The sequence below is a fragment of the Sus scrofa genome, chromosome 7, assembly GCF_054392235.1.
Source record: "Sus scrofa isolate SSC_HxYL_T2T_F1_AM1 chromosome 7, Sscrofa_HxYL_maternal_Yorkshire_Landrace_v2.0, whole genome shotgun sequence".
Lineage (NCBI taxonomy): Eukaryota > Metazoa > Chordata > Mammalia > Artiodactyla > Suidae > Sus > Sus scrofa.
Window position 1 is genome coordinate 40,469,709 of NC_139389.1, and position 27,810 is coordinate 40,497,518.

General features: G+C 41.5%; 2 protein-coding genes across 22 annotated transcripts in view; one reads left to right on the top strand and one right to left on the bottom strand.

The window, feature by feature from the left end:
- Window positions 1–8,505: 8,505 nt before the first annotated feature.
- LOC110261741 (uncharacterized) lies at window positions 8,506–27,633 on the bottom strand. The gene is made up of 6 exons (XM_084970310.1): window positions 27,624–27,633; window positions 26,063–26,121; window positions 25,555–25,912; window positions 24,576–25,496; window positions 24,102–24,287; window positions 8,506–9,142 (listed from the first exon to the last, which is right to left on the bottom strand). Exons 1-4 carry the CDS (start codon window positions 27,631–27,633, stop codon window positions 24,913–24,915), a joined length of 1,011 nt encoding a protein of 336 aa, XP_084826436.1. The 3' UTR covers window positions 8,506–9,142; window positions 24,102–24,287; window positions 24,576–24,912.
- The window catches only part of BRPF3 (bromodomain and PHD finger containing 3), a 40,612-nt gene continuing 37,202 nt past the window's right edge, over window positions 24,401–27,810 (top strand). For 11 of the 21 annotated variants that reach the window (XR_014809942.1, XR_014809944.1, XR_014809934.1 and 8 more), the window contains exon 1: window positions 25,275–25,501. Coding sequence is in view for 1 of the 21 variants with exons in the window: in XM_084967860.1 (XP_084823986.1) it covers window positions 24,549–24,594 (46 nt within the window). In the remaining 20 variants the exon portion in view is untranslated. Of the gene's footprint in view, window positions 24,595–24,654; window positions 24,948–25,274; window positions 25,502–25,916; window positions 26,021–27,810 lie in introns of those variants that run through there. The other 10 variants (XR_014809943.1, XR_014809935.1, XR_014809939.1 and 7 more) reach the window with 5 other exon arrangements.

The window sequence follows — 27,810 nt, forward strand, 5'->3', positions numbered from 1 at the left end:
AGGAGCCCAGCAGAAAACAACCAGAAAAAGATAACTGGAAACCAAAAGAACTGAGTAGAAATAGCAGCTGCCGCTCATCTCAAGTTAATTGCTTGATAAACATAAATAGTCTCTAGAGGAAGATAACAGAATCACCTACAATGTCCAGTATTAAATTTTTATTTACTTATTTATTTTATTTTTTAATATTTATTAAATACCATGTTTTATTTTTAATCAAATGTTTGTGTCATTGAGCTTCCTCAATATACTCTTTTGAGCTTTCGCATATATGGATACTGGCTGAGTTTGGTAAAATTTTTTCTATTTTCTTATTTTTATTATTTATTTATTTATTTATTTATTTATTTTAGAGCCACACCTGTGGCATATGGGCATATGGAAGTTCCCAGGGTAGGGCTCAAATCCTGCACTGTTGCCAGCAGCTACAGTTCTGATTCAACCCCTGGCCTGGGAATTTCCATATGCCAAGGGTGTAGCCCTAAAAAGCAAAAACATAAAAATAAAGATAAAAATACTTCCTTTACCTCCCAAATTCCCTCAATTTGGAGTCAATTTGTTCCCTCAACTCCTAGTCCTTGGCAACCATTGATATGAATTTTGACCCTATGCCTTGCCTTTTACAGAATGTGATTTATATGGACTTGTCCATGATATATCCCTTTGTATCTGGCATCTTTCACTTGGCATAGAATATTTTTAAATGGATGCAAGCCTTAAAGAAATAAAAGTGCCATTAGGGAGTTCCCTGGTTAAGGATCTGATGTCAATCCTGCAGCTTGGGTCACTACTCTGATACAGGTTCAAACCCTGGACTGGGAACTTCCACATGCCAGGGGGCACACCTCAAAAAAAAAGCACCATCATACTGGAAGTGAAAAACAAGACCCAAAGTGGAACATAAAGAGATAAGAAGTTGAAAAGCTCTGAAAGAGTTTAAGGAATATGGGGGATAAATGAAGCCTAGTGTAATCAAATCAGTCACAGCAGAAGAAAAGAAAGAGATGAGAGAAAAAGTGCCTAGAAAAGCAATTAGTGAGAACTTTTCAGACTTGAATCCTCTGATAACAGAAGGCAGAATGTATACCAAGCCAGGTAAATAAAAAAGAGCCACATCTAAGCACAATAATAGTAAAACTCAGAACATCAAAGACAAAGAGTAGGCTTCCAAAGCAGAAAAAGAGAATAGGTAGATCACCTACAAAGGAAAAACAAACTGACTAATAGCAGACGTCTCAACAGCAACAGTAAATTCTAGAGTATTGGAATAGGGCCCAAAGTGTTAAGAGAAAATAGTTATCAACCTAAACTTGTAACTAGAAAATAATCTTTTAGAAAAAAATTATGAACTAAAAATATTTTCACATTAACAAAACACAACTAGCCTTCTCTGAAGGAATTTCTTTTTCATTTTCTTTTCTTTTTTTTTTTTTTTTTTTTTGGCTTTTTAGGGTTGCACCCGTGGCATATGGAGGTTCCCAGGCTCGAGGCTGAATTGGAGCTGTCGCAACTGGCCTACGCCACAGCCACAGTAACACAGGATCCAAGCCGCATCTGTGACCTACACCACAGCTCACAGCAACGCCAGATCCTTAACCCACTGAGTGAGGCCAGGGTTCCAACCTGTGTCCTCATGGATGCTGGTCAGATTCATTTCCGCTGAGCCATGATGGGACCTCCTGAAGGAATTTCTAAAGAGTGTAATTCATGTAAAGCGAAAATGATCCTAGTAAGAAGGTCTGAGATGCAAGAAAGAATGGCAGGCTGAAAAAATAAAAGTGTAAAAATGTGTGCAAATCTGAACAAATATTTCATATTTGAAATATGCAGTGCTTTCTTTTTTGTCTTTTTAGGGCTGCACCCACAGCATATGGAGGTTCCCAGGCTAGGGGTCTAATCAGAGCTGTAGCCGCCGGCCTACACCACAGCCACAGCAACGCCAGATCCAAACCACGTCTGCAACCTACACCACAACTCTTATGGCAACACCAGATCCTTAACCCACTGATCGAGGCCAGAGATCAAACTTTCATCTTCATGGATATTAGTCAGATTCACTTCCACTGAGCCATGACGGAACTCCTGATGTGCAAAGTTAATAAAAGGCCAAGGGTGGAGATCCCATCATAGCTCAGTGGAAGCAAATCCAACTAGGAACCATGAAGTTTCAGGTTCAATCCCTGACCTTGCTCAGCGGGTTAAGGATCCAGCATTGCCGTGAGCTGTGGTGTAGGTCACAGATATGGCTTGGATCCCACATTGCTGTGGCTGTGGCTGGCAGCTGTCGCTCTGATTAGCCTGGGAAACTCCATATGCCATGGGTGTAGCCTTAAAAAAAAAAAATTTAAAAAAGGCCAAGGGTTGCTGAGAGCAATTTCTCTCTTGTTCTTTTGTTTTTGTTTTTGTTTTTGCTGGCCACACCTGTGGGATGCGGAAGTTCCTGGGTGAGGGACTGAACCCAAGTCAAAACAGTGACACTGCCAAGTCCTTAACCACGAGGCCACCAGGGAACACCCAATTTCTCTTTTCTTAAAGATGTCTTACAAAAACTGTAAGATACATGGAGAGGGGAGATAAAAGCCAGTAAATTCCATTTTCAGGAAAACTGAGTGATAGATATCATCTGTATATTCAAAAATGCACAGGTGCTGCCAGAATCATCAGAGAAGCTGCGTGGGGATCAAGTAGATACCACAGGGATTAAGAGAACAGAAAGAGGCCAGAGGTGACAGATCTCAGAAAATATTAGTAAAACTACATTTCCTGTGGGTAAAGGGCTCAGCCCGAAGTAAGCAACCTACATCCTTTACATACCACAAGAGTTGAGAGAGCTGGAAATCACCAAGCAGAAAGCAACTGGTCAGAAGTTGTGTGGGTGGAAGTACAAGAAAGTTAAAAGGAAAATAGAGAAATGACCCAGAGGTGGCTGATCTCAAAAAAATGCCCATAGAATACAGTCACTGAAGGAATCTTTTACAAATGGCTGCGCCAGAAAAATCCAACTCATTGAATAAAGAGTGATAAAAAAAGAACTGGCAGAAGACATACGGATGGCCAAAAAACACATGAAAAGATGTTCAACGTTGCTAATTATTAGAGAAATGCAAATCAAAACCACTGTGAGGTACCACCTTACACCGGCCAGAATGGCCATCATCAAAAACTCTACAAACAATAAGTGCTGGAGAGGGTGTGGAGAAAAGGGAACCCTATTACACTGCTGGTGGGAATGTAAATTGATGCAACTACTGTGGAAAACAGTATGGAGATTCCTTAGAAAACTAAAAATAGAATTACCATTTGATCCCGCAATCCCACTCCTAGGCATCTACCCAGAGAAAACCATGACTCGCAAAGACACATGTACTCCAATGTTCATTGCAGCACTGTATACAGTAGCTAAGACATGGAAACAACCTAAGTGCCCATCAACAGAAGAGTGGATAAAGAAGATGTGGTACATATACACAATGGAATATTACTCAGCCATTAAAAGGAAAGAAATAATGGCATTTGCAGCAACATTGGACCTAGAAATTATTATGCTGAGTTAATTCAGTCAGACAATGAGACACCAACATCAAATCCTATCACTTACATGTGGAATCTAAAAAAAGGACATGATGAACTTCTTTGCAGAACAGATACTGACTCACAGACTTTGAAAAGCTTATGGTTTCCAAATGAGACAGGCTGGGGGGTGAGGGGATACACCGAGGGTTTGGGATGGAAGTGCTATAAAATTTGGTTGTAATGATCATTGTACGACTATACATGTAATAAAATTCATTGAGAAAAAAAAGGAACTGGCACATCATCATTACAAAGATATTATAAGAAAAAAAGGCAGGAAGGAACAGCAAAAGTTAACCAAAAACTAGCTATAAACAAAACAAGCATCTACCTCGATGAAGAAAGGCTTCATAGCAGAAATGCAAGAAATCAATGAAGAGATAGCAAGAAAATAGGAGATGGACTATGAGTTGGCCAAACTTAAGAAAGAAGTAGAAGAGGAAAAATAAACCACCCCTGAATTCAGGATCTAATTAGTAAGAGCCCAAGGGGGAACAGACATGAAGCAAAACACAATGGGGGACACAGAGGACAGAATGACAAAAGCAAACAAAATGAAATGGAAATAAAGAAAAGTTTGAACGAATGGCCCTGCCCAGTAGAATCTCCTATGATAACAGAAATGATCTATATATGTGTTATTTAGTATAGCAGCCTCTAGCCATGTGGAGCTAAAAGCCATGTTGTTGATCACATGAAATGTGGCTACTGTGGGTGAGGAACTGAATTACTCATTTAATTTAATTTATTTTTTCTTTTTCAGCCACATCTGTGACATGGAAGTTCCTGAGCCAGGGACTGAATATGAACCTATGTCACAGCTGCAGCAACATCAGATCCTTTACCCATTGCATTGGGCTGGGGATGAAATCAGCACCTCCACAGAGACAAGCCAGATCATTAACCCACTGTACCACAGCAGGAACTAATTTAATTTAAATTAAATTAAATTAAATTAATTAAATGGCTACATATGACCTAGTGCATGCACACACATTATTTTATACTCTGATATTGAGACTATACTTTCTTTTCAAAGGACCATGGATACCTATCAAACACACACACATACATATACACACATGAAACTTCACTAAATTCTCAAGAGTAAAAGATAATACGAACTGCATTCTCTGAATTCAAATGTAGGAATTAACAAAACAGAAAACAAAAAAGCTCCTTCTTGGAAACTTACACTCTCTTAGACAAACTTTCAGTTAAAGAGGATCTCAAAACTGATATTACAGAATTTCTTGGAGTTCCTGTCGTGGCGAAGTGGAAACAAATCCAAGTAGGAGCCATGAGGTTGCAAGTTTGGTCCCTGGCCTCATTCAGTGGATTAAGGATCCATCTTGTAGCTCTGAGCTGTGGTGTAGGCCGGCAGCTATAGCTCTGATTAGACCCCTAGTCTGGGAACCTCCATATGCTACGGGTGTGACCCTAAAAAAGACAAAAAAAAAAAAAGAATTTTTTGAAAAACAAAAATATAAAACTATATATTAGAACCTGTGGGATATACCTAAAGCTACACTGGAAGGAAAATGCACAGCCTTAAAAACTTCTGTCAGGAAAGTTCCAATTGTGGCTCAGCAGGTTACGAACTGAACTAGTATCCACGAGGACACAGGTTCAATCCCTGGCCTTGCTCAGTGGGTTACAGATCTGGTGTTGCCCTGACCTGTGGTATTTGTTGCAGACATGGCTCAGATCCCGCATTGCTGTGGCTGTGGCATAGGCCCCACAGTGTAGCTCTGATTCAACCCCTAGAGCTTGGGAACTTCCATATGCTGCAGTGCAGCCCTAAAAAGCAAAAATACAAAACAAAAAAACTTCTGTCATTGAAAGAGAATGAAAATAAATACATTTATGCAACCCACTCAAAGAGAAAACAAACAACAAGATAATAAATCAAGGAATAAACATGAGAAAAATAAAAGTAAAGGCAGATATTAATAAGGTAGCAGACAAAATGAAAAAAACCAATAAATAAATGGAAAAGGTGTGTGTATGTGTCAAGAAATCAAACCACTCTAGCTTAACCCAATGAAGAAAAGATGGAAGAAAGGACAAAATCACAAAATAAAAAATAACCATAAAAACAGAAAGTTTATTTATTATTATTATTTTATCTTTATTTTTTGTCTTTTTAGGGCCGCACTCATGGCATATGGAGGGTCCCAGGCTAGGGTTGAATCAGAGCTACAGCTGCCAGCCTACACCACAGCCACAGCAATGCCAGATCCTTAACCCACTGAGCAAGGCCAGGGATCAAACCCGGGTCCTCATGAATACCAGTTTGATTTGGTAACCACTAAGCCACAACAGGAACTCCAAAACAAGTGTTTAGAGAATCATTTAAAAATTACTTTGTGGAGTTCCTGTCGTGGCTCAGTGGTTTATGAATCTGACTAGGAACCATTAGGTTTCGGGTTTGATCCCTGGCCTCGCTCAGTGGGTTGGGGATCTGGCATTGCAGTAAGCTGTGGTGTAGGTCGCAGACGCGGCTTGGATCTGGCATTGCTGTGGCTGTGGTGTAGGCCGGCAGCTACAGTTCTGATTGGACCCCTAGGCTGGGAACCTCCATATGCCTCGGGTGCAGCCCTAGAAAAGACAAAAAATAATAAAAATTACTTTGTTTTGGGAGTTCCCTCGTGGCAGTGTGTTAGGATTCGATGTTGTCACTGCAGCAGCTTGGGTTGCTACTGTGGTATGGGTTCAATGCCTAGCCTGGGAATTTCCACATGCTGCAGGCATGGCCAAAAAAATAAAAATAAAAACCATTTTAACCCTATTCAAGCAATTCTGAAAACCAACATAAAATACACTACTTTTGAGGAATTATATAATTTATCAAAACAAACTCCCAAATAAGAAGAAAATCAAAACATGATAGTTTTTAAACACCCTTATCAGAAAAATCAGTCCCAGTTTTCACAAGGAAGTTCTACCAGCCTTTAAGAAACAGATGGGTTTGTCCAATTCTTCTTTCTCAAATGCTTTTAAAACTATTTCAAGGGGAAAAAAAAAAAAACTATTTCAAGGCATTGAAAAACCCGCAACCTCATGGTTCCTAGTCGGATTCGTTAACCACTGCGCCACAACAGGAACTCCCAGAAGACCTATTCTTGAACAGTAAGACTTACTATCAAAGAGGATTGCATTTTCCCTTTAAAAATATCAAATTACTTCTTTTTAAAAAGTCTCTCTTTTTTTTTCTTTTTTAAACCAATTTCAGGGAGTTCCCGTCGTGGCTCAGTGGTTAACGAACCCGACTAGGAACCATGAGGTTGTGGGTTCGATCCCTTGGCCTTGCTCAGTGGGTTAAGGATCTGGCGTTGTCGTGAGCTGTGGTGCAGGTTGCAGACTCAGCTCGGATCCTGTGTTGCCGTGGCTGTGGTGTAGGCCGGCGGCAGCTACAGCTCCGATTAGACCCGTAGCCTGGGAACCCGCATATGTCACCAGTGCGACCCTAGAAAAGACAAAAAAACAAAAACAAAAAACCAACTTCCTATCCCCAAATGGTATGGAAAAACAAACAAGAATAGCCAGCAACAGATCGTCTATAAGATTGTGTAAAAGAAAACTCTTTATGGTAATTTAATAAAAATGTGCAAACCCCTGCACTGAAATCTAAAACATACCTTGCTGAAATTAAAGACAAACATACATGGAAAAAATACTCTATTAATGGGTTGTAAGACTTGTATGGTTAAGCCATTCCCCCCAAGTTGATATAGAGACAATGTAATCCCAAATTCTCAAGCAACCTTAATAAAAGAAATTGACAAGCTGATTCTAAAATTTATGTGGAACTGCAAAGGACAAAGAATACTCAAAAAAACCTTGCAAAAGGAAGTAAATTTGGAGGAATTATTCTCCATGCCTTCAAAGCTTATCATGAAGCTAAGAAAATCGAGACAGTTTGACATGGGCAAAAGAACAAATAGGTCAATGTTATAAGAATAGAGTCAAGAAGTAGACCCACACATATACAGTCAAATTATTTTTTACAAAGTCATTAAATAGAGAAATAAAAATTTAAGAAATGACGCTAGAAGTGTAATTTACATACAGTGAAATGGGCAGATTTAAAGTGCACAGTTCCATCAATTTGGGCAAATACATATACAATTTAATCTGTTCATATTCTTGTCAATTCCTAGGAAAATGGCTTTAAACATATGAAAGAATACTCAAAGTGATAATAATAGAAATTCAAGTTAAAACTACATCAAAATATTTTTTTCACCTATCGGATTGGCAAAAATCTAAAAGTTTGCTAACACATTCTGTGGATGAAACTGCGGGAAAACAGGCACTCTCATACCTGACTTACATGAGTATAAACTGGTACAATTCTTATGAAGAACTATCACAGTTCCAAATGTATACAGCCCAGTTTGGGTGATTTATCCTATAGATATATTTCCAAGTGGACGAAACTATATTATGTATAAGGTTATCCTTCACAGAGTTTCTTTCAAGGATAGGGCTTGAAACAACACAAATTTCACCTGTATGGGACTGGTAACTAAATTATAGGAATCCATATGATGAAATATGGGTAGCTTTTTTTTTTTTTTTTGTCTTTTTAGGGCCGCACTTACAGCATATGGAGGTTCCCAGGCTAGGTAGGGGTCCAATCAGAGCTGTAGTTGCCAACCTACACCGACCTATGCCACAGCCACAGCAGCGCAGGATCTGAGCCACGTCTTTGACCTACACCACAGCTCACAGCAACACTGGATCCCTAACCCACTGAGCGAGGCCAGGGATTGAACTCATGTTCTCATGGATACTAGTCAGGTTCATTACCGCTGAGCCACAGTGGAAACTCCTGGATAGCTATTTAAAAAAAAAAAATAACTTCAATGCACTAATATGGAAAGATCTCCAAGATTCTGTAAGTGAAAAGAATAAGATGCTGAGCAGTTAAAGCAGCATGTTCCCGTTTTTATTAAAAAGGAGAGGTGAAGAACTAAATAAACAAAAAATCTATGTTAATTGTTGCTTGTGCATAAAAAAATTCTGGAAGGATACATAAACTAAGACCAGTGATTCCCTACGGGAGAGAATTGAATAGACAGGGGACAAATGCAAGATGGAGACTTATTGCTCTATAACATTTACTTCTGGCTTTTAAATCAGATGAATCTATTACTTAGCCATAAAAATTAAATTCAAAAGAATAGGTCCAAAATACTAGAAAATTATAGTATGTAACCAGATGGTCAGGTAGTTGGAGTAGAAGAGTTCCAAGTTTCTTGTATGGTTTAGGAGGACTTACCTGTGCATGTACTTACTTGCCTATGCCTTCTTTTTCTCTTTTTAGAGATGCACCTGCAGCATTTGGAAGTTCCTGGGCTAGTGGTCAACCAGATCCAAGTCACATTTGTGACTTATGCTGCAGGTTGCGGCAACGCTAGATCCTTAACCCACTGAGTAAGGCCAGGGATCGAACCTGCATCTTCACAGACACTATGTCAGGTTCTTAATCTGCTGAGCCACAACAGGAACTCTTGTGCCTTCTATCTGATTTCATGGATAACTTTGTGCCATCAGTTTAGTCCTATAGCACAAGGAAAAAAAATTCTTAATCAAGATATAATCTACATATAGCATTATTTTAGTTTCAGGTATGCAAAACCATGATTTTCTATCTGTATATATTGTAAAATGATCATCAAACAAGTCCATACAGGAGTTCCCCTTGTGGCTCAGTGGTTAACAAATTCAACTAGGAACCACGAGGTTGTGGGTTCGATCCCTGGCCTTGCTCAGTGGGTTAACGATCTGGCATTGCCGTGAGCTGTGGTGTAGGTTGCAGATGCGGCTCGGATCTGGCGTTGCTGTGGCTGTGGTGTAGGCCGGCGGCTACAGCTCTGATTAGACCCCTAGCCTGGGAACCTCCATATGCTGCGGGAGCGGCCCTAGAAAAGGCAAAAAGACAAAAAAAAAAAAAAAAAAAAAAAGTCCATACATGGTTACCAACATTCTTTTTCTTCTGGTGAGAACTTTGAGGACCCCTCACTCTTAGCACTTTCATATATACATTTGGTATTGTTAGCCATAGTAGTCATGCTGCACGTTACATTCCCAGAACTTATTTTGAAACTGGAAGTTTGTACCTTGTAACTTCTTTAACTCATCTTGCCCACCCCAACCCCCACCTCTGGCAACCTTCATTCTACTCTGTGTATCTATGAGTTGTTTTGAAAGTCCACATAAAATTGATACCATATAGTATTTGCTCTGTCTGACTTATTTTGCTTTGTGTATAAGGCCCTTGTGGTTCATCCACATTGTCACAAATGGCAGGATTTCCTTCTTTTTTATGGCCAAATAATATTCACATATATATAGTTGATTTATATAGCACATCTTCTTTCTCCATTCATTCATCAATGGACGCTCAGGTTGTTTCCATGTCTCGGCTATTGCAAATAATGCTGCAATGAACATAGAGGTGCATATATCTTTTCAAGTTAATGTTTTTGTTTTCTTTGGATAAATACCCAGAGGTGGAATTGTTGGATCATTTGGTAGTTCTATTTTTAATTTTTTGAGGAATCTCCATACTGTTTTCCACAGTGGGCACACCAATTTACACTCCCACCAACAGCTCAGGAGGGCTCCCTTTTCTCCACATTCCCACCAACATTTGCTATTTCTTGTCTTTTTAATAATAACCATTCTTGACAGATATGAAATGATACCTCATTGTTTTGATTTCTCTGATGATAGTGATCCTGAGCATCTTTTCATGTACCTGTTGGCTATTTGTATCTTTGGAAAAATGTTTACTCAGATCCTCTGCCCATAAGACATCTATAGGGGTCTCTGAAATGTTCTAACACATTTTTGGATATCTGGAAGGCCACATGTATGTGCAGGGCTATGTGCATGCCCAGGACAAGTGTGAGAAGTCCCTAACTCTCTCACTGCTGGGAGACCTTGAGACACTGTACAAGCAGGAAGTAAAGACTAAAGCAAAGTTGTCCAGTGTGCTAGAGTCTGGAAGATACACTACACACAGACACACACACACAGATGCACACCATCCTTGGTAAAAGCCAGGAGACATTAACTCAAGGCATGTAAGGAAACAGTTTGTCCATTCAGAACCTGGGATTGCTGAACCAACCAAGCTGAGACTATAGTGACCATGCATCGTGATGAATACAGATTTACAGAATTAGTTCAGTAAAGTCACTAAACAAACTGCAACACAGCAGTAGCAACAGCAAACAGCAACAACAATAAACCCTGGGAAGTAAGGGGAAGGTGATTTCTAGAGTTGCTACATTACATTGTTTAAAATGTCTATTTTACTGGAATCCTCCTCCTGGCTCCACAGAAACGAATCTGACTAGGAACCATGAGGTTGCAGGTTTGATCGCTGGCCTTGCTCTGTGGGTTAAGGATCCAGTGTTGCTGTGAGCTGTGGTGTAGGTCGCAGATGTGGCTCAGATCCAGCGTTGCCATGGCTGTGGTACAGGCCAGCAGCTGCAGCTCCGATTAGATCCCCTAGCCTGGGAACCTCCACATGCTGTGGGTGCAGCCCTAAAAGGCAAAAAAAAAAAAAAAAAAAAAAAAAAGTCTAATTTTCAAAAAACTTATGAGACACGCAAAGAAATGGGAAAATATGGGAATCCCCCAGTGGTTCAGTGGGTTAAGGATCTGGCATGTAACTGCTGTGGCTCTGGTTATTGCTGTGGCACAGGTTCAATCCCTGACCATGAGGGTGGACAAAAAGAAAGTTTAAAAAAAAAGAAAGAAAAAGAGCTTTAGTGCAATAACTGAAATGAAATTTTTACTAGAGGGGCACAACTACAGATTCAAGCTGGCAGAAAGAATAATCAGAAAACCTGAAGACAGTTCAAGATTTTCTAGTCTGAGGAATATAGAGAAAAAAGAATGATAAAAAATGAACAGAACCTCAGACACTTGTGAAACACCATGAAATGTACCAACATGTGCATCACTGAGGTCCCAGAAAAAGAAAGGAAAGAACCAAAAAAAAAAGTCTGGCCCTAAAAGTCCCAAATTGACTGAAAATCATGAATCTACACATTTAAGAAGTTCCACACACTCTAAATAAGATAAAATCAAACAGATTCATATCTAGACACATCACAATCAAACTGTCAAAAGACAAAGAGAAAAATCTTGAAAGTAGCAAGAGAGCTATGACTCATCACATATAAGGGATCCTCACAAAGATTAACAGCTGAATTCTCATCTATGTCAATATCCTGGTTGTGATATTTTCTACAGTTTTGCAAGATGTTACTGCTGGAGGAAACTGGGTAAATTATTATACATGGAATCTCTGTATTATTTCTTATAACTGCTTATGAATCTATAATTATCTCAAAATTAAAAATTTAACACACACATACTTCAAAAACAACACTGGGATGCAAGATGAAATCCTAATAGAAGTGTAAAAATATTTAGAATTGAGCAATAATAAAGATACAATGGGAGTTTCCTCATGGCACAGTGAGTTAAGAACTTGATTGCAGTGGCTTAAATGGCTGCTGAGGCACTGGTTTCACCCCTGGCCTGGCACAATGGGTTAAAGGATCAGCATTGCCACAGCTGATTCAACCCCCAGTCCAGGAACTTCCATGGGCCATGGGTACAGCCATTTAAAAAAAAAAAAAATACTATGAACCAAGACTTGAATAACAAATAAACAATAGTGGTAATTCGAGGTGAACTTACAGTCTTGAATGCTTATATTAGAAGTGAAGAAAGTCTGAAAAATTAAAAAACTAGGCACCCAACCTAAGTTAGACACGTAACACAATAAAGTGGAAGGAAGCAGATTAAAATGATTAGAGAAATAATCAAAAAATAGACTAGAAATAATTACCAAGGCCAAAAGCTAGCTATGGGGAAGGGGGGTGTAAATAAAATGGAGAGGGGTAGGGGTAGAGGAAAGAAGAGAAGATGTTCGTAATGCAAAGGGGGACATAACTATTGATGAAGCAGAAATTCAAAAGAAAACACTTTTGAATTTACAAAACTTAAATGAACAAAATCCTAGAAAAATATTCCAGCTTCCCAAGAAACAGCTCATTTCAATCATATAAATCTCTTCCAGAAAACTGAAAAAGAGGAAATATTTCCAATGCATTCTATGAGATTAATACAACTGAATTCCCAAAGCACTCAAATTACAGCCAATCTCAATTGTGAACCTAGATGCAAATACATCAAAATATTAGCAAACGAAATCAGTGATGTATAAAAGAGGTAATAAATCATGACAAAGTCAGGCTAATTCCAGAGATACAAGAATGGTTTAATATTAGAGAACCAATTCCTCACATTAACAGCAAAGGAGAAATCCAATTACCATCTTAATAGGTGCAGAAAAAGCATTTGATAAAATTCAACACTAATCATGATAAAACAACTTTTAGCAAAGTGAGAATAGAAATGATATTTCTGAATCTGTTAAAGTGTATCTAACATAACACCTAAAGCAAACATCATTCTTAGAAGGGAAATGTCAGAAGCATTTCCTTAAAACTGAGTAATGAGACAAGGATGTCTACTGCCTCAATCTAACACTGTGCTGAAGGTCATTAAGAGAGATAAGGAAGGAAGGAGGGAGTGAAGGAGGAGGGAGGAAGGCAGGTCCTGTGTAATGTTTGAAAAAGGAAGATCAAAACTATTAGCTACAGGTAATATAATTATCTATAGAGAAAACCCTTAAGAACCAACCAAATCATTAGAAACAATAAAAAAGTTTAGCAGGATGGCTAAACATAAGATGAATAGGCAACAATAAACTATTATTTCCAATACCCGTAACTAATGGGAAAAAAATTAAGATAATATTTACAATATAGGCAATATAGCCAGGAAATGACCTGGCTTGATTATATTTGATTTCTAGCTTGCTCCTCCAGTCTCCTTTCAATTCTGTGAGCCCCCTTCAGCCCTTCTAATAAATTCTGTTTTTTCCTGAGACATCTAGAATTGGGTTTTAGTGCTTGCAAGCACATATCCTGTAATTACACTATTATTTTAGTGGGTATTTGGGAGTAAAATGTGTGTCGGGGTCCTCAGGACCACCCCCAAATTCAATAATTCCATAGGAGGAATCAGGATGCCACTGTATGTATGGTTATGATTTACCAGAGAGAAAAGATACAGAGCAAGGATACAGCAAACCCAGTAAAATCAGCAAAGAGAAAAGGCACATGGGGTGTAGTCTTGAGGAAACCAGGACCAAGCTTCATGACCTCTCTCACAGGGGATGCACTTAATTCCCTCAACAATGAGTTGTAACAACTAAGTCAAATGTTGTTTACCAGGAAGTTCATTAGAGACTGTCCAGAGTTTTTACTGGGGACTGGATACAAAGGCACCCTGAGCCTGGTGGCATGTACTCAAATTCCAGACTTCCAGAAGGAAAGCAGATGTCTAGCATAAGCCATACCGTTTGCACAAATAGTTTAGGCACAGCAAACCCCTCTTATCAGTGAGGGTGGTGAGAACCTTCCTGAAATCCAGGAAGTTCCCAGATGCCAGCCTTGGAAGCAGGCATTTCAAACGACAGCAGTCAGGCCTGCTATGTTAACTGTTTCCTGCATAGTGCACATTCTTTCTGCCATACTGAATTGGAATGCTAATTTATTATAGCTACTTTTCAATACATTCAATTCTGAAATAATCTCATTTAACTTTAAATACATTTCATATTAACTTTGTGTGTGTGCATGTACGTGTCCTTTTGCCTTTTCTAGGGCCGCTCCCGCAGCATATGGAGGTTCCCAGGCTAGGGGTCTAATCAGAGCTGTAGCCACCTGCCTACACCAGAGCCACAGCAACTCAGGATCCAAGCCGCATCTGCGACCTACACCACAGCTCACAGCAACGCCAGATCCTTAACCCACTGAGCAACGGCAGGGATCGAACCTGTAACCTCATGGTTCCTAGTCAGATTCGTTAACCACTGAGCCACGACAGGAACTCCAATTTCATATTAACTTTTATGAAACTACATAGTTTTAAAAAGTCAAATAAAACTATGAGGTTTAAAAATAAAACTAGAGATCCCTGTTTCACCCTAATTCCTGTACTCCCAATCCACAAACAACTGTTTCAAACTCTTTAGTAGTTTCTTCTAGTTTTTATCTTTCTTTTCTAAATAACACACATTTACTGTTAGTTCTAGATTCTTTTCAATTTTGTACATTATTAACTTTCAACTATAGACAATGAGGATTTAATTCTTGTATCTCCTACCACTCATCTCGTATTCCCGAAATTGTTTTATCATTATTTTTAGTTAAATCTCTATTCTGTTTTTCATTACTATGATTATACAGATGTTTGCAGATGAGTCACATAAGCTCAACAGAAATTATATTTCTTTCTTCTCATGAGTTGTCTTTCCTGGCATTAATAATTGCCTGTTTTAAAACTTTCATTGTCTATGTACATATTATTAAATCCATCTTTAAACTCTCCATCAGTACTGAAAACCTCCTTTCATACAGTGAAATGTACCTAGCAAATTAGGCATGCCAATTCTTCTTGGAGTCTTTCAACATCAATGGTTGCACCCTAGGCCTGCCATACAACAACTCCTGAGATTTTCCTTCACCATAATTGAGGAAGCATTATGCATCTTTCTTGTATAGGGTCCCATTTCATGGATCCCATGAATCCATGAAACGGATTTTCTTTTTGGGCTGCCCCATGGCATATGGAGTTCCCCAGCCAGGGATCAGATCCGGGCAGCAGTTGCCTCCCAGGCCACAACTGTGGCAATGCTGGATCTTTAATCCACTGTGCTGAAGGGTATTGAACCCACATCCCAGGGCTCCCAAGATGCCACAGATCCCGTTGGGCCACAGCAGGATCTCCACCACGACTTTTTAAATTTCATTTTTCCTCCATAGTTTTTGTGGAAGATGTTATCCAGTTGCTTCTTGAGAAAGAATAAATGTAGCCTTGCATGGCTGAAAATATCTTTATACTATTCCCATATTTAATATTTTGGCTAGGCATAGACTTATACATGGGAAACTGTTCTCTTAGCATTTGAAGGAACTAGTCTGATGTCTTCTAACTTGGTATTCTGATTCCTGATCTTTTCTGTGTGAACTTGCTTTTTCCCTCTGGAAGGTTTTTTTTTCTTTTGTTTTCTTTTTTTTTTAGAGCCGCACCCACGGCATATGGAGGTTCCCAGGCTAAGGGTCCAATTGGAGCTGCAGCTGCCGGCCTACACCACAGCCATAGCAACTCGGGATCCTTAACCTGCAACTTCATGGTTACTAGTCGGATTTGTTTCCTCTGTGCCACAATGGAAACACCTATCACAAGTCTTCTTGGTTTAGATATCTTTTTGCATTCATTGTACCAGGGCACTGGGGGAAATTCAAGACCTTCATTTCTGTGAAAATTTCTCTTTCTAGAATTGCTAGAAATAGGATGTCTGGTGTCCTGAATTCATTCCCAAATTCTCTTTTCCTATTTCCCCCCTACTCTCTTGGAGACTTCAACTTCACCTTCCAAATATTCCACTGTATCTTTAGAAATCTTTCATATTTTAAATTTTCAAGACTTTGTTTTCTTTCTTTTCTTGTCTTTTGTCTTCTTAGGGCCACACCCGCAGCATATGGAAGTTCCCAGGGTAGGGGTTGAATTGGAGCTGTAGCTGCCAACCTGCACCACAGCCACAGCAACTCGGGATCTGTGTCTGTGACTTACACCACAGCTCATGGCAACACCAGGTCTTTAACCCACTGAGCAGAGCCAGGATAGAACTTATGTCCTCATGGATACTAGTCTAGTTCGTTAACCACTGAGCCATGACAGGAACTTCTGTTTTTGTTTTCTGACTGCATCTTTTCCTTCTCCCACCTTCCCTCCCTCCCTTTTCATGGATGCTACTCTTTGAGGCAGAGATTTTTGTTTTTTAAGACTTATTTGGTTCTCTTCATTAACCATTTCCCTCTGTTGCTTTGTTGTGGGCTATGACGTTGGTTTAATATATATAACATGGGGGCTCACATATCTGCTGATTTCTGACTACTCAATTTTGAGTGAGATAATAAAAAGCTGCTTAAAATTGTATGTGTCAGGGGAAGGTGAGGGAGTACTTTGGCATCTGGTGGGCTTCAGTATAAGGCAAAAGGTGACAAGTTGGATTTTTTTTTTTTATTGGAGGTCTTCCTCCATTAATATTCATAAATAGGTCTTTACTTTCTGAGAGGAATCCTGGAATTCTCTAATATCCTCTAATCCACTGCTTCTCAAACTTTAATATGCATATGAATCACCTGGGGGAATCTTATTACGAGGCAGGTTTTGGTTTGGCAGTGGGGCCTGAGAGTCTGCATTTCCAACCACCTGGTGGGAGTGTGCCAATACTACTGTTTCTTGGACAACAATCAGCAAGATTCTAAAATGAACATGGCTCCTGGTGTTCTGAAGTGTGAGGTGGGGGAAGAGGCTAGACCATTGAGGATTTTGATCTCATGAAAACTTTTTTTTTTCGATTCCCCACCGAAAGGATAAACTGGTTAAAAATATTTTCACGGGATTTTTTTTTTTTTTTCCTTCAGCCTCCTTCTGGACCACCAGATTCCAGCAATTTGGACAAGCTTCCCCTTTCCTCTTTATGCCCTGAGAAGGGAAATGAGGTGGTGGGGGGGTGTCTTATCATTCAGTATTTTAATTGCCATTTTCAGAAGAGCACTTTGTCCCCGTCCTCAGTGGTGCCTGGAATCCCCAAGTCCTGATCTCTTTGGTTCAATTTCTTGAGACGGCAAATCTCCAAGGGGTAGCAGGGAGATCTGGTGGCATCTTTTAACAGGTTTTTCAGCCAATCCTTCTTTCTGGCCTACTTTCTTAGCCACTGCCAACCCCTCACAATACCCACCGCCCAAGCACACACATTTCTTCAGAAGTACCTGCAGTCTCTAATTTTAAGCCTTTCTAGTGGTCTAATGTGAATCAGCTGATTTTTACCAGCTCTTTTTGCAGACTTATGTTTTAGCTTTCTCTGATTTGTTCATTTGTCCACTTCCATTCTCCAAAATTTTATTGACTCTTCTCATCTGCTGTTTCTTTCCTCCATTCTCTTTGTTCTTGTGGATTTTATTTTATTTTTTTAATCTTTTACTAACATATTAAGTGAAGTTTGGGGGATTAATGCATGTGATCAATCCACGCATTTTAAACATTTATCATTAAACTTTCCCCAAAATATTCCTCTCACTATAGATTATTCATTCTATGGTGTAGAATGTAGATTGAGTTTTTTATTTTATTTTTTGTCTTTTGTCTTTTTAGGGCCGCACTCACGGCATATGGAGGTTCACAGGCTAGGGGTCTAATTGGAGCTACAGCCGCCGGCCTACACCACAGCAACGCCAGATCCGAGCCACATCTGCGACCTACACCACCCTTCAGGGCAACTCTGGATTCTTAACTCACTGAGCGAGGCCAGAGATCAAACCTGAAACCTCAAGGTTCCTGGCTGGATTTGTCTCCGCTGCACCATGATGGGAACTCCTGGATTGAGTTTAAATCTGCCATCATCTTACTGCTTATTTGTTCTACCTTTGCTGTTTTCCTTTTTCATTCTTTGTCTTCTTTTTGATTGGCTGAATATTACTCCTTTTTTTCCTCTCTACCATTTTGAGTTATATCCTCTTTTTCTCATTCTTTTAATGATTAGTTTAAAATTACAACAGGTATTCTTTTTTTCCCCCTTTTTACAGCTGCACCCGCAGCACATGGAAGTTCCTGGGCAAAGGTCAAGGTGGGGCTACAACTGCAGTACCACAGCCACAGCAACACCAGATCTGAGCCACATCTTCAACCTACGCTGCAACACATCTTCAACAACGCTGAATTCTTAACCCCCTGAACCAGGCCAGGGATCAAACCTGAATACTCAGAGAGACAACGTTGTGTGCTGAGCCACAACAGGAATTCCACAGGTATTCTTTTTCAATCAAATTGTGACAAAATTTATGTAAAATCAATCACAGCTATCCAGTAGTTTGATGCCTTTTGACAAATTTTTCTCTACCACCATAATCAACATATAGAATGCTTCCATCACTCCCTCAAATTCCCATGTGCCCCTTTAGAATCAGTTGCCTGCTCTGCCTCCAGGGAGCTACCAATCTGCTTTCTGTCACTATAAATTAGTTTACATCTTCAAGAATTTCATATATATGGAATCACACATTACAAGTATTCTTGACAATCACAGGCTCAATCTTGGAGTTTTCCCTTTTCCCAGACAATGCAAGGACCTTAAAACCCTTTAATCCTAGAATTATCTAATATCCTCTAATCCACTGCTTCTTAATATGCACATTGTATTAGTCATTGCTCTCCAGAGAAACAGAACCAATATATATTACAGGAATTGGTTCAAGCAATTAAGGAGGCCAAGAAGTCCCATGGTGTGTCATCTGCAAGGTGGAGAACCAGGAAAGCTGTTGGTATAATTCAGCCAAGTCCAAAGGCCTGGGAGCCAGGATCACCAATGTCCAAGGACAGAAGATAACGTCTGGGCTAAAGTAGAGAGCACATTCAGCCTTTCTCTATGTTTTTGTCCTATTCAGGTCCTCAACAGTTTGGACGATGCCCAGTCACGTTAGTGTGGGTGATCTTCTTTACTCAGCCCACTGATTAAAATGCTAATCTCTTCCAGGAAACACCTTTGCAGACGCAACCAGTAACAATGTTTTGCCAGTTACCTGGATATCCCTTACCCCAGTTAAGCTGAGAAACAAATTAGCCATCATACCCAGGGGGATTTTGTTAAAATGCAGGTTCAGGTTTGGTAGGTGCTAATATTTTTGTGCATTTTCTCTCTTCAGCAAAATTATACCAAGTTGGTTTACTGAGCTATCTTGTCAGTTCTTTTGCTGAAATATAGAAATAACATGTTTTATGGGGTCCGGATTTCACTCATGATTGAAAGTTTAGGATTTAACAGAAATGCTAATTAAAGGTTGAAATGAAAGGATATTAAATCAGGTTGAACAATTTACACTTGCCATATTCTATTAACTTTCAGGTTTGTGGTTTAGCATTCCACTGAGTATATGGTAGAAAGTTCTAGCCAGAATTCAAGTCCACAGAGGATAATGTGAGCCATACTAGGTAGATAATTTAAACCATATTGTACCATACTCTCTTGCCTGGCTGGTTTTTAAAGCATGAACTATATAAAAGCCATTTCCTTGTGCTAAAAATCATGAGGCAGGGGAGTTCCCTTGGTGGGGCAGTGGAAACAACCCGACTAGTATCCACGAGGATGCGGGTTGGATTCCTGGCCTCCATCAGTGGGTCTGGGATCTGGTGTTGCCGTGACCTGTGGTGTAGGAGGTTCCCTAGCCTGGGAACCTCCATGTGCCAAGAGTGCTGCCCTAAAAAGCAAAAAAAGAAAAAAAAAAGGAACTTCACATCTAATTCCCTACCCAACAGACTTCATGCTCTTTGTTCCCAGTCTTTTCTCTCTTTTTTTTTTTTTTTTCTTTTTTTTTGCTTTTTTAGGGCTGCACCCACAGCACATGGAAGTTCCCGGCTAGGGGTCCAATCAGAGCTACAGCAGCAAGTTGACACCACAGCCACAGCAACATGGGATCTGAGCCACGTCTGCAACCCACACCACAGCTCACAGCAACACCAGATTATTTACCCAGTGAGTGAGGCCAGGGATCGAACCCACATCCTCATGGATCCTATTCGAGTTTGTTAACTGCTGAGCCATGAAGGGAACTCCATCACATCTCTCATTTTTGATCAAACAGAGTAAACCACTGTTCCCTGAATCAACATTATGATGCCGCACCTTTCTCTGCTCATGCTGTTGCTTAGCCTGTACCACACTCCCTCTACCAGCCTCCTAACTGACACCCAACCCAAGCTTTAAGGTGGAGCTCAAATGGCAATTTTTTTTTTTTTTTTTTTTTTTAGGGCACATGAAAGTTCCCAGGCTGGGGGTCCAATTGGAGCTGCATCTGCCAGCCTATGCCACAGCAACGCAGGATCTAAGCCCCATCTGTGACCTATACCACAGCTCATGGCAACACTGGATCCTTAACCTACTGAGCAAGGGCGGGTATTGAACCCGAGTCCTTACAGATACTAGTCAGGTTCGTTACCGCTGAGCCATGATGGGAACTCCTCAAATGACATTTTCCTCATAAAGCCTTCTCCTCACTCATCTCTAAATTCTCATACCACTTTCCTTGCATCTCTTTTGAGGTGCTTATATGCTACTGTATGTTCCAGTTACTAACATACTTGCTTTACTACTGTGATGAGTTCTTTTTTTTTTTTTGGCTTTTTAGGACTGCACGTATGGCATATGGAGGTTCCCAGGCTAGGGACAGAATCAGAGCTGTAGTTGCTGGCCTACACCACAGCCACAGCAACTCGGGATCTGAGTCACGTCTGTGATCTACACCACAGCTCACGGCAATCTGGATCCTCCTTAGTAAGGCCAGGGACTGAACTTGCATCCTCAAGGATACTAGTTGGGTTAGTTAACCGCTGAGCCATGACAGGAACTCCTTCTGCGATTAGATTTTAAGTGACTTCAAGTGTGAGAGCATAGACTTTTCACCTTTGTGGTCTTCACAGGCATAAAATAGAACCTTCTGTAACTTACAAATAATTATTGAATGAATATGTATTTTACCATGACTAAAAGAGACTCTGGAGAACTTGAGCTGACTTATCATTTCCTCCATTCTCTGGGCCTCAGACCCAACGGGCCCCTGAGTAACTCTTTGCCACCTCTTAATCTGCAGTGATTTATCAGCATTGTCAAAACCTCCTAAATGTGAGCTTAGATTCACCCTCAATCTTCTTTGTTCCTACAGCCAATCAGTCATTGAACTGTTGATGTCTTCTGATTTCTGATCTCTCTTTTCCTCCTCTTTCCCCACCATCTCTTCTACCATTCCTGTTAATGCCATTTTATTTTCACAATGCCTAATTATCTACAGTAAATTCTTCCTGGTTTACGTAATACTGTTCCTGTCTACTTTATCCTATGTGTAACGGGGACCATAATGATAATTTTATGGGGGGTTATAAATTGATAAATGAGATACAGCATGCATATTGTCCACTGTATCTTTTGAGAATCACCTCCTGCCTTGTCCTTTGGTTCTCGTAGTGAAAAATGACCAGACCTCATCAGAGTATCATGTCTTTCTCACCACATCTATTAGTTCAGGTTGGCTGAAGAGACTACGTCCTGATGACATAATTAGAATCTCTTGACTTGATCTTACCTAAAACCAGATGCAGCCCTGGACTTTCTGGTTACGAGAATCAGTAGGTTTTACTTTATTAGTTAAACCAGTTTGAGCTTGCGACAAAAAATTTTAATAAAGCACTAAGCACAGTACCTTGCACATAAGTGTCAGATATTTTTATTATCTAAGAGTATCCTTGCCATATCTCATATCAATTCAGACTTCCCATACAGACCAGCTATGATAATTTCCTTATTGTTTCCTATATATTGTCCCTTTGCCTGGGCTGCTAGGTCATCAACCTAATAATGTCATTCTACACTCTTTTTACCAATTCACGTCCATCACTATTTAGAACCAGGCTAAAAGAAACCTCCTATCCTCCATTTGGGTGGCTCTATACTATTCACTGCCTTACCTAATTTCTCCTATGTATGTTTTCTAGTTCTTTTTGCTTGCTTCTTGAATATATGCTATTCAAGGCAAGGGAAAACATATTCTATGTTTAATATGTTCAATGTGCTTTTCTAGGTTAAGATTTTGTCATTATTTTCGAAGCAACTTGTACAGGGTTGGACACAGTAGCTGTTCAATAAGTGTCTGCTATAGGAATGAGTTAAATTTAGAGGGTGTGGTATTCAATTTAAAGTCTGTTAGCATAGCTATTTTTTTCCTTTTTCTATGAAAACTATATTCTTAAAAGCATTTCCATTTTAGCAAGAAAATATCACAGTGATTCTAAACTCCAATATTCTTTGTACTTATGGTTTTAGAATTCTTTTAGCCAAGGTCTAAGGTAGGAATAGTCTATTAAAAATAATTTAACAATCAATCAAAGCCTATTTTCTTTTCATCACACTTATGTTATTAATCCAGTGGGTACTACATCTGATCTTTCAGAGGTTTCTTGCCTTTGCTAAACCAATGATAATAGTAAGTCACTGACAAAGTTATTCTGAGATGCTGGGAAAAAAAATCGAGAGGGAAAGTTGTATACATGCTTCCTCTTCTGGGTCTAAATGGTAAAACAGTCTCCTACTCCAAATTAAGTCAGTCTCCACTTAGAAATAGAGGATTTTTAAAAACTACTTTTTGGAATCAAAAGTCTATGCCTCTGTTTGTTGAACTTAATTTAATGATAAGGCCAAGGGCTGGTAATTTAAACTCTAAAATAGCTAAAAGATTAAAGGGAATTAAATTTAGTGCCTCTGGGACTCTTGATAGCTATGTTCGAAATTTGTTTTTAATGATATAATTGTCCCACCTTACATTTAAGATTACATCATAGTAAATTGGTTATGCATGCAGTTACACTAACAGAAACCAATTCCAAATGCCAAAAATAAAAGTGAGGACAACTGTAATGTTGCCACTAAGAAAGTAGAAGTTGAAAATAGAAAATACTTAGGCTGAATAAGGTCTTCTATTAAAGTTCTGAATAGAAAAACTTGGAAATCATATGTATCAGGTTAACAATGCATTTTCATTCACCTTTAAATCATTATTTTACTTACTGTTACAAGTGGAAACCAATACATTTTTTCAAAGTATTTATTCATCAATTTTAGTGGAAAAAGATAGCTCCCAATCACACAAATGGGAATTGTACTAAATAAATTTTGAGACCATCCATCAAGAAATAAAAGTTACTAGTCATATGTAGAAATGGTTCTATTTCACATTTTAAAAGAAGAAATGAAATTCAGTGTTCTTCTTTCCATTAGTCTTCTTTTTCCTTTTCCCTTAACTAAGAGCAACTGTAATAGTCTATTGCCCCTGGGGCTTTCCCTTCCACAATTAATCATCTTTTCTTCCACACCTTCCCTCCAAATGATTATTCCTCCTAGCCCTAAAACACTTGACGGTTAGTTCATACTATTTCATCTTCACAGTTTTCAAACACCGCCCTGCCCTTACTTAGATCCACAAGCCACTACCTTTTTCTTTTCTTTTTTTTTCACTCCCTTTTTAAAACAAAATTGGTTAATGAAGTATTTTTGCTATCAATTTGCCAAAAGGTGCTACGGTATAATCAGGAAAACATCTTTGTAATACAAATTAGCTTCCTTACTTTTATCAAACTTTCAAACCCCAAACACAGTATGTTTAAATTCCTTAGGATCATAAACATCTATACCTCAAAAGTTCGTTCAGTTTAAACATTTGGAAGACTTGAATCCTAAGCTTTTATCCTTCTTGCTCTGACTCTACAATCTATGTTCTTGATTGTCAGAACCAAGAGAAAAATTGTGAAAGTCTTACCAAGCTGTACTAGGAGCGCGGACAGCGGAAACGCTTTCAATATGTCATTCATCTTCACTTTTAAGGCAGTCTGTCCATACATACTTTCTGAACATCGTTAAATATTGGTGCTTAAGACTTCAGTCATGTGAGGTAAACGTTCCAATTCATAGGCAAAGTGGGTGGTGGTGGCAAAGGAGCGCTTTTCTAAAATTTACCAAAGTAAAAGCCAAGCTGATTGTATCTGAAAGTCTGAAGCTGCCATTTGTCAAATATCAATTAGAAAGCCGCTTTTGCGTTAACCGATTCCTAGCCAAATCAGTCTTAAGGAGAGACTGTTTCCCTTGTCTACAAACGAGGTGCCAGACGTCCTTAAGCAGACCGTCAAACTTTTACGTTTTTTTCTTTTTAAACACAGGAGGGAGACGATGGGACACTGAGAAACATCAGGTCTGTTTCTTAAGAAGGATGTCTCTGGGGGAAGCAGGCGCTCACCTGTACCCAACAGTGGCAGGTCTTCCCCGGCTGTCTTCCCTGGGGGAGGGTACGGACATCGATAGACCTTTGTCCTCCCGACTGCAGCAAGGGGGTTGGGGGAGGGGCGCGACTTTCTGGGAGTAGTACAGGCACCTGCACCCCGAGACGCAGACCGGTTTTGACATCAATGTCTGCCCTGGCTTAACCTTTGGAGGGACCCTCAAGCCCAGGGAGGGGTTTGTTGCCCTAAACCTTGGCTGCCTCTCCCGCAGGGCTGGGGGAGGGGACGGCTGATCACTCTAAAGAGTTAGGGACCCCGGTCTTTCCCAATAGGACCTGAACGTCCTCCAGCTCTCTAGCCCGGCTTGCCCCGCGGCGAGCTGGGCCGGGGTAAGCCGGGGCAGATCCTTCTTTGCTCCGCGCCCCTACCGCGTCCGCACCGCCACCGTGAGGCCGAGCAGGGGACAGTGCCCTGTGGCGGCAGCGGCTCCGCGCTCCTCTCCGCGCAGCCCCGGCTGCCGCCGCGCCGGGCACGGGCGGGGGGATTTTTTCCCCCCGTTTCCCCCCCTCTTTCGCGCTCTCGCTCCTGTTCAGCGGGAGAGCCCGCGGAGCCAGGGAGGGAGCGAGGGAAGGGGTGGAGGTGGCGGGGGGGTGGGGGAGGCCGGAGGGGCGGATCCTGCCTGGGGGCTGATCCCTCCCTCCCCTCGGCCGGGCTCCGTGGCGGCAGCGGCGGCGACGGCGGCTTCATTCCCCCTCCTCCCCCGGGAGCGGCGGCGGCGGCTGGGCTGGGGCCCCAGCGCGGGCCGGGAGGGGGCACGTCAGTGGCCGCCGAGGCTAGCGCGGGAGGAGGCCGCGCTTCGCTCCCCCGGCCGAACCGACTGCTCGACTGCCGGCCCGCCCGCGCCCAGGGGCCCCCGAACGGTGGGGCCGGGCCAGCGGCTGAGGTAATGGGGGCGGCAGCGGGACCAGACGGAGCGGGGGCCGAGGGCAGAGGGGCCTACGGGGACCGGGGACTGCGCAGGGTGGGGGAGGGAAGCGAGGGGCTTCCCGAGCTGGGCGGGGGCGGTGCGAAAGCTGTTTCCTAGAGCCAAGGCGGCGGCGGGGAAGGAGAAGGCGAGCGAGGGGGGGAGCTGAAAAGCAAGGACCCCCTCCCGCAGCCGCCATCTTGTTTTCCCCCCGGCCCTGGAAGCTGAGCCACCGAGCCCCGCCCCCACCACGCTCTCCAATTGGTCGAGCCAGAGGGGAGTTCCACCCTCTGAGCGTCCCTTGGCGCCCCGGTTTCTCCTGACGGGCAGGTGAGGCGGCCAATGGGTGCTCGCTTCTGTGCCCCGCTCGTTCTCAGGGGCTCGCTTTCTCTGTGTGAGGGTCGGACTCCGCGTCAGTCTGTCGCTGGCGCGCTCGCCCCCTCCTCGATGTTATTTCCCTCCTTTCTCCTCAGAAGGGTCGAGATTTTTCTGGAAGAGGTGCTTCTTTAAAAGGGCAGGAGCCTTGGGAGGGGTCCTCACTTGTCTCCTGAATATCTCGTGTAGGGTGCAGTGGGGGACGATAATAATTCTTTCCGGACCTGGGTGGGGTGGGCGAGTGGGGGGCTCAGGGGATGCGGAGAAGACCTCCGGTGGTGTGGGAAATTTTTGGAGTTGTGTATGTGGGAAGGGCTGCGTGGGATTAGAAACTCCCGCCAAAAAACTAGATTGTAAGCTCTTTGCGGGCGAAACTCATCTCATTTTCCTCAGCAGCAGCCCTTCCCCCTCTAGAGTTTGTCCCTCAGAGACTTGAATGGGACAGCAGAGGTCTCTGTAGGTACTTGATGCTTGCCTGAGAGATGGCTGAACTGCCTGGGAGGCAGCCGGGAGGGAGGGAGAACACACAGTGGCTTTAACAAAGGAGGGGGCACGTCGCCTCCCTCAACTACTGAGGTAGCTTTTCACAGCTCTGCAAGGGTCTCCGTGCCCTTGAAGGGGTGGGGGCAGGTCTCTTGGCCCGGACTGCCCCTATGGAGTTTGCATTTATGAGGCGCGTAGTGGCCAAGGGTCCCTGGAACCTGTTCAGAATTGCCGTGATGATTCTCTTTCCTTTGGTTATGAATAGGATTGTGCCCGCCTGCCACTGTGCCTCAGCCAAATTGGTTGTTGGTAGTCTCACTTTGGGATTGGAAGGCCTTTTAAGTAAGGATGTTAATAATAGCTCATTAACAAATAGGAACGCTTAAAGACAGATTTCATTAATTTCATTTTACTGATTAGAGTATGGGGGCACCGGAGATCGAGTGACTTTCTCCAGTTACCCAGGGCCAAGATTAGAACCTAGATTGCCCCCAGGCTTCTTTTTGTACCAGACCATGGCATCTCTGTGGTGTTTTTACATCTTGGTGAGATGAGCTGAGCAGATCACAAGATTTGGGCTTGAGCTGTAGCTTTACGACTTAACCAGCTTTGGGTGGAGTGACACTTTTGTGAGCCTTTGTTTCTTCATCTGTAAAATGGAGATGAGGATATTCTACCTTCCAAGGTAGCTGAGAAATATTACAAGTAAAAGGGCTTCGTAGTTTATAAAAGTGTGCTAAATTATCATCACCATCTCCACTTTATGGGTAAAGATGGTAGATCCTGCAACCAGGGTGACAAGTTCTGTTTTTCTACTTGAAATAACTTCTGTTTATATCCTTACAAGTCTCTGCCCATACCTCAAGGCACCATATCCCCAAAGGTCTTTCCTTGTACTGATGGCCTCAATAACTGCCTACCACAGCTCCCTCCATCCCAGAGAATGATGTGGGAAACATTTAGGGCTTTCTTTTCATTGCACAAGGGTAGACGGTATTTTGCGAGAGAGGGACTTTTGAGATAATAGAATGCACTGAGAGCTTACCCCAGGTATTTCCCCGGTTACCTTGGCCCTTAGATCCAGTGAGAATTCCAGATAGGCCACTCCCAGAGTTTCCAGGGTTTCTGCTTAGAGGTGTACTAGCCACTGTATGCTGCCTTTTGCAGAGAAAACCCTGCATGTGTTAGTTTATAGTTCTTGGGCCACATGTAATAGGCATTTTAGGTCCCTTCACACCTTTACCGCTGGGCATGGTCAGGGGATAGGGTTTCTGATCAGAATAAGATGGGTTGGGATAGGGCTCTAGACCTGTGGAGTTTTGATCCCTGATGGGGCCACTGTTTATGTATAGAACTTGCAAGTGGATGCTATTCTTCTTTATTTCTGAAGCCTTAACTACCCCACCCTATTTCCATAGTTAACTGTGTCG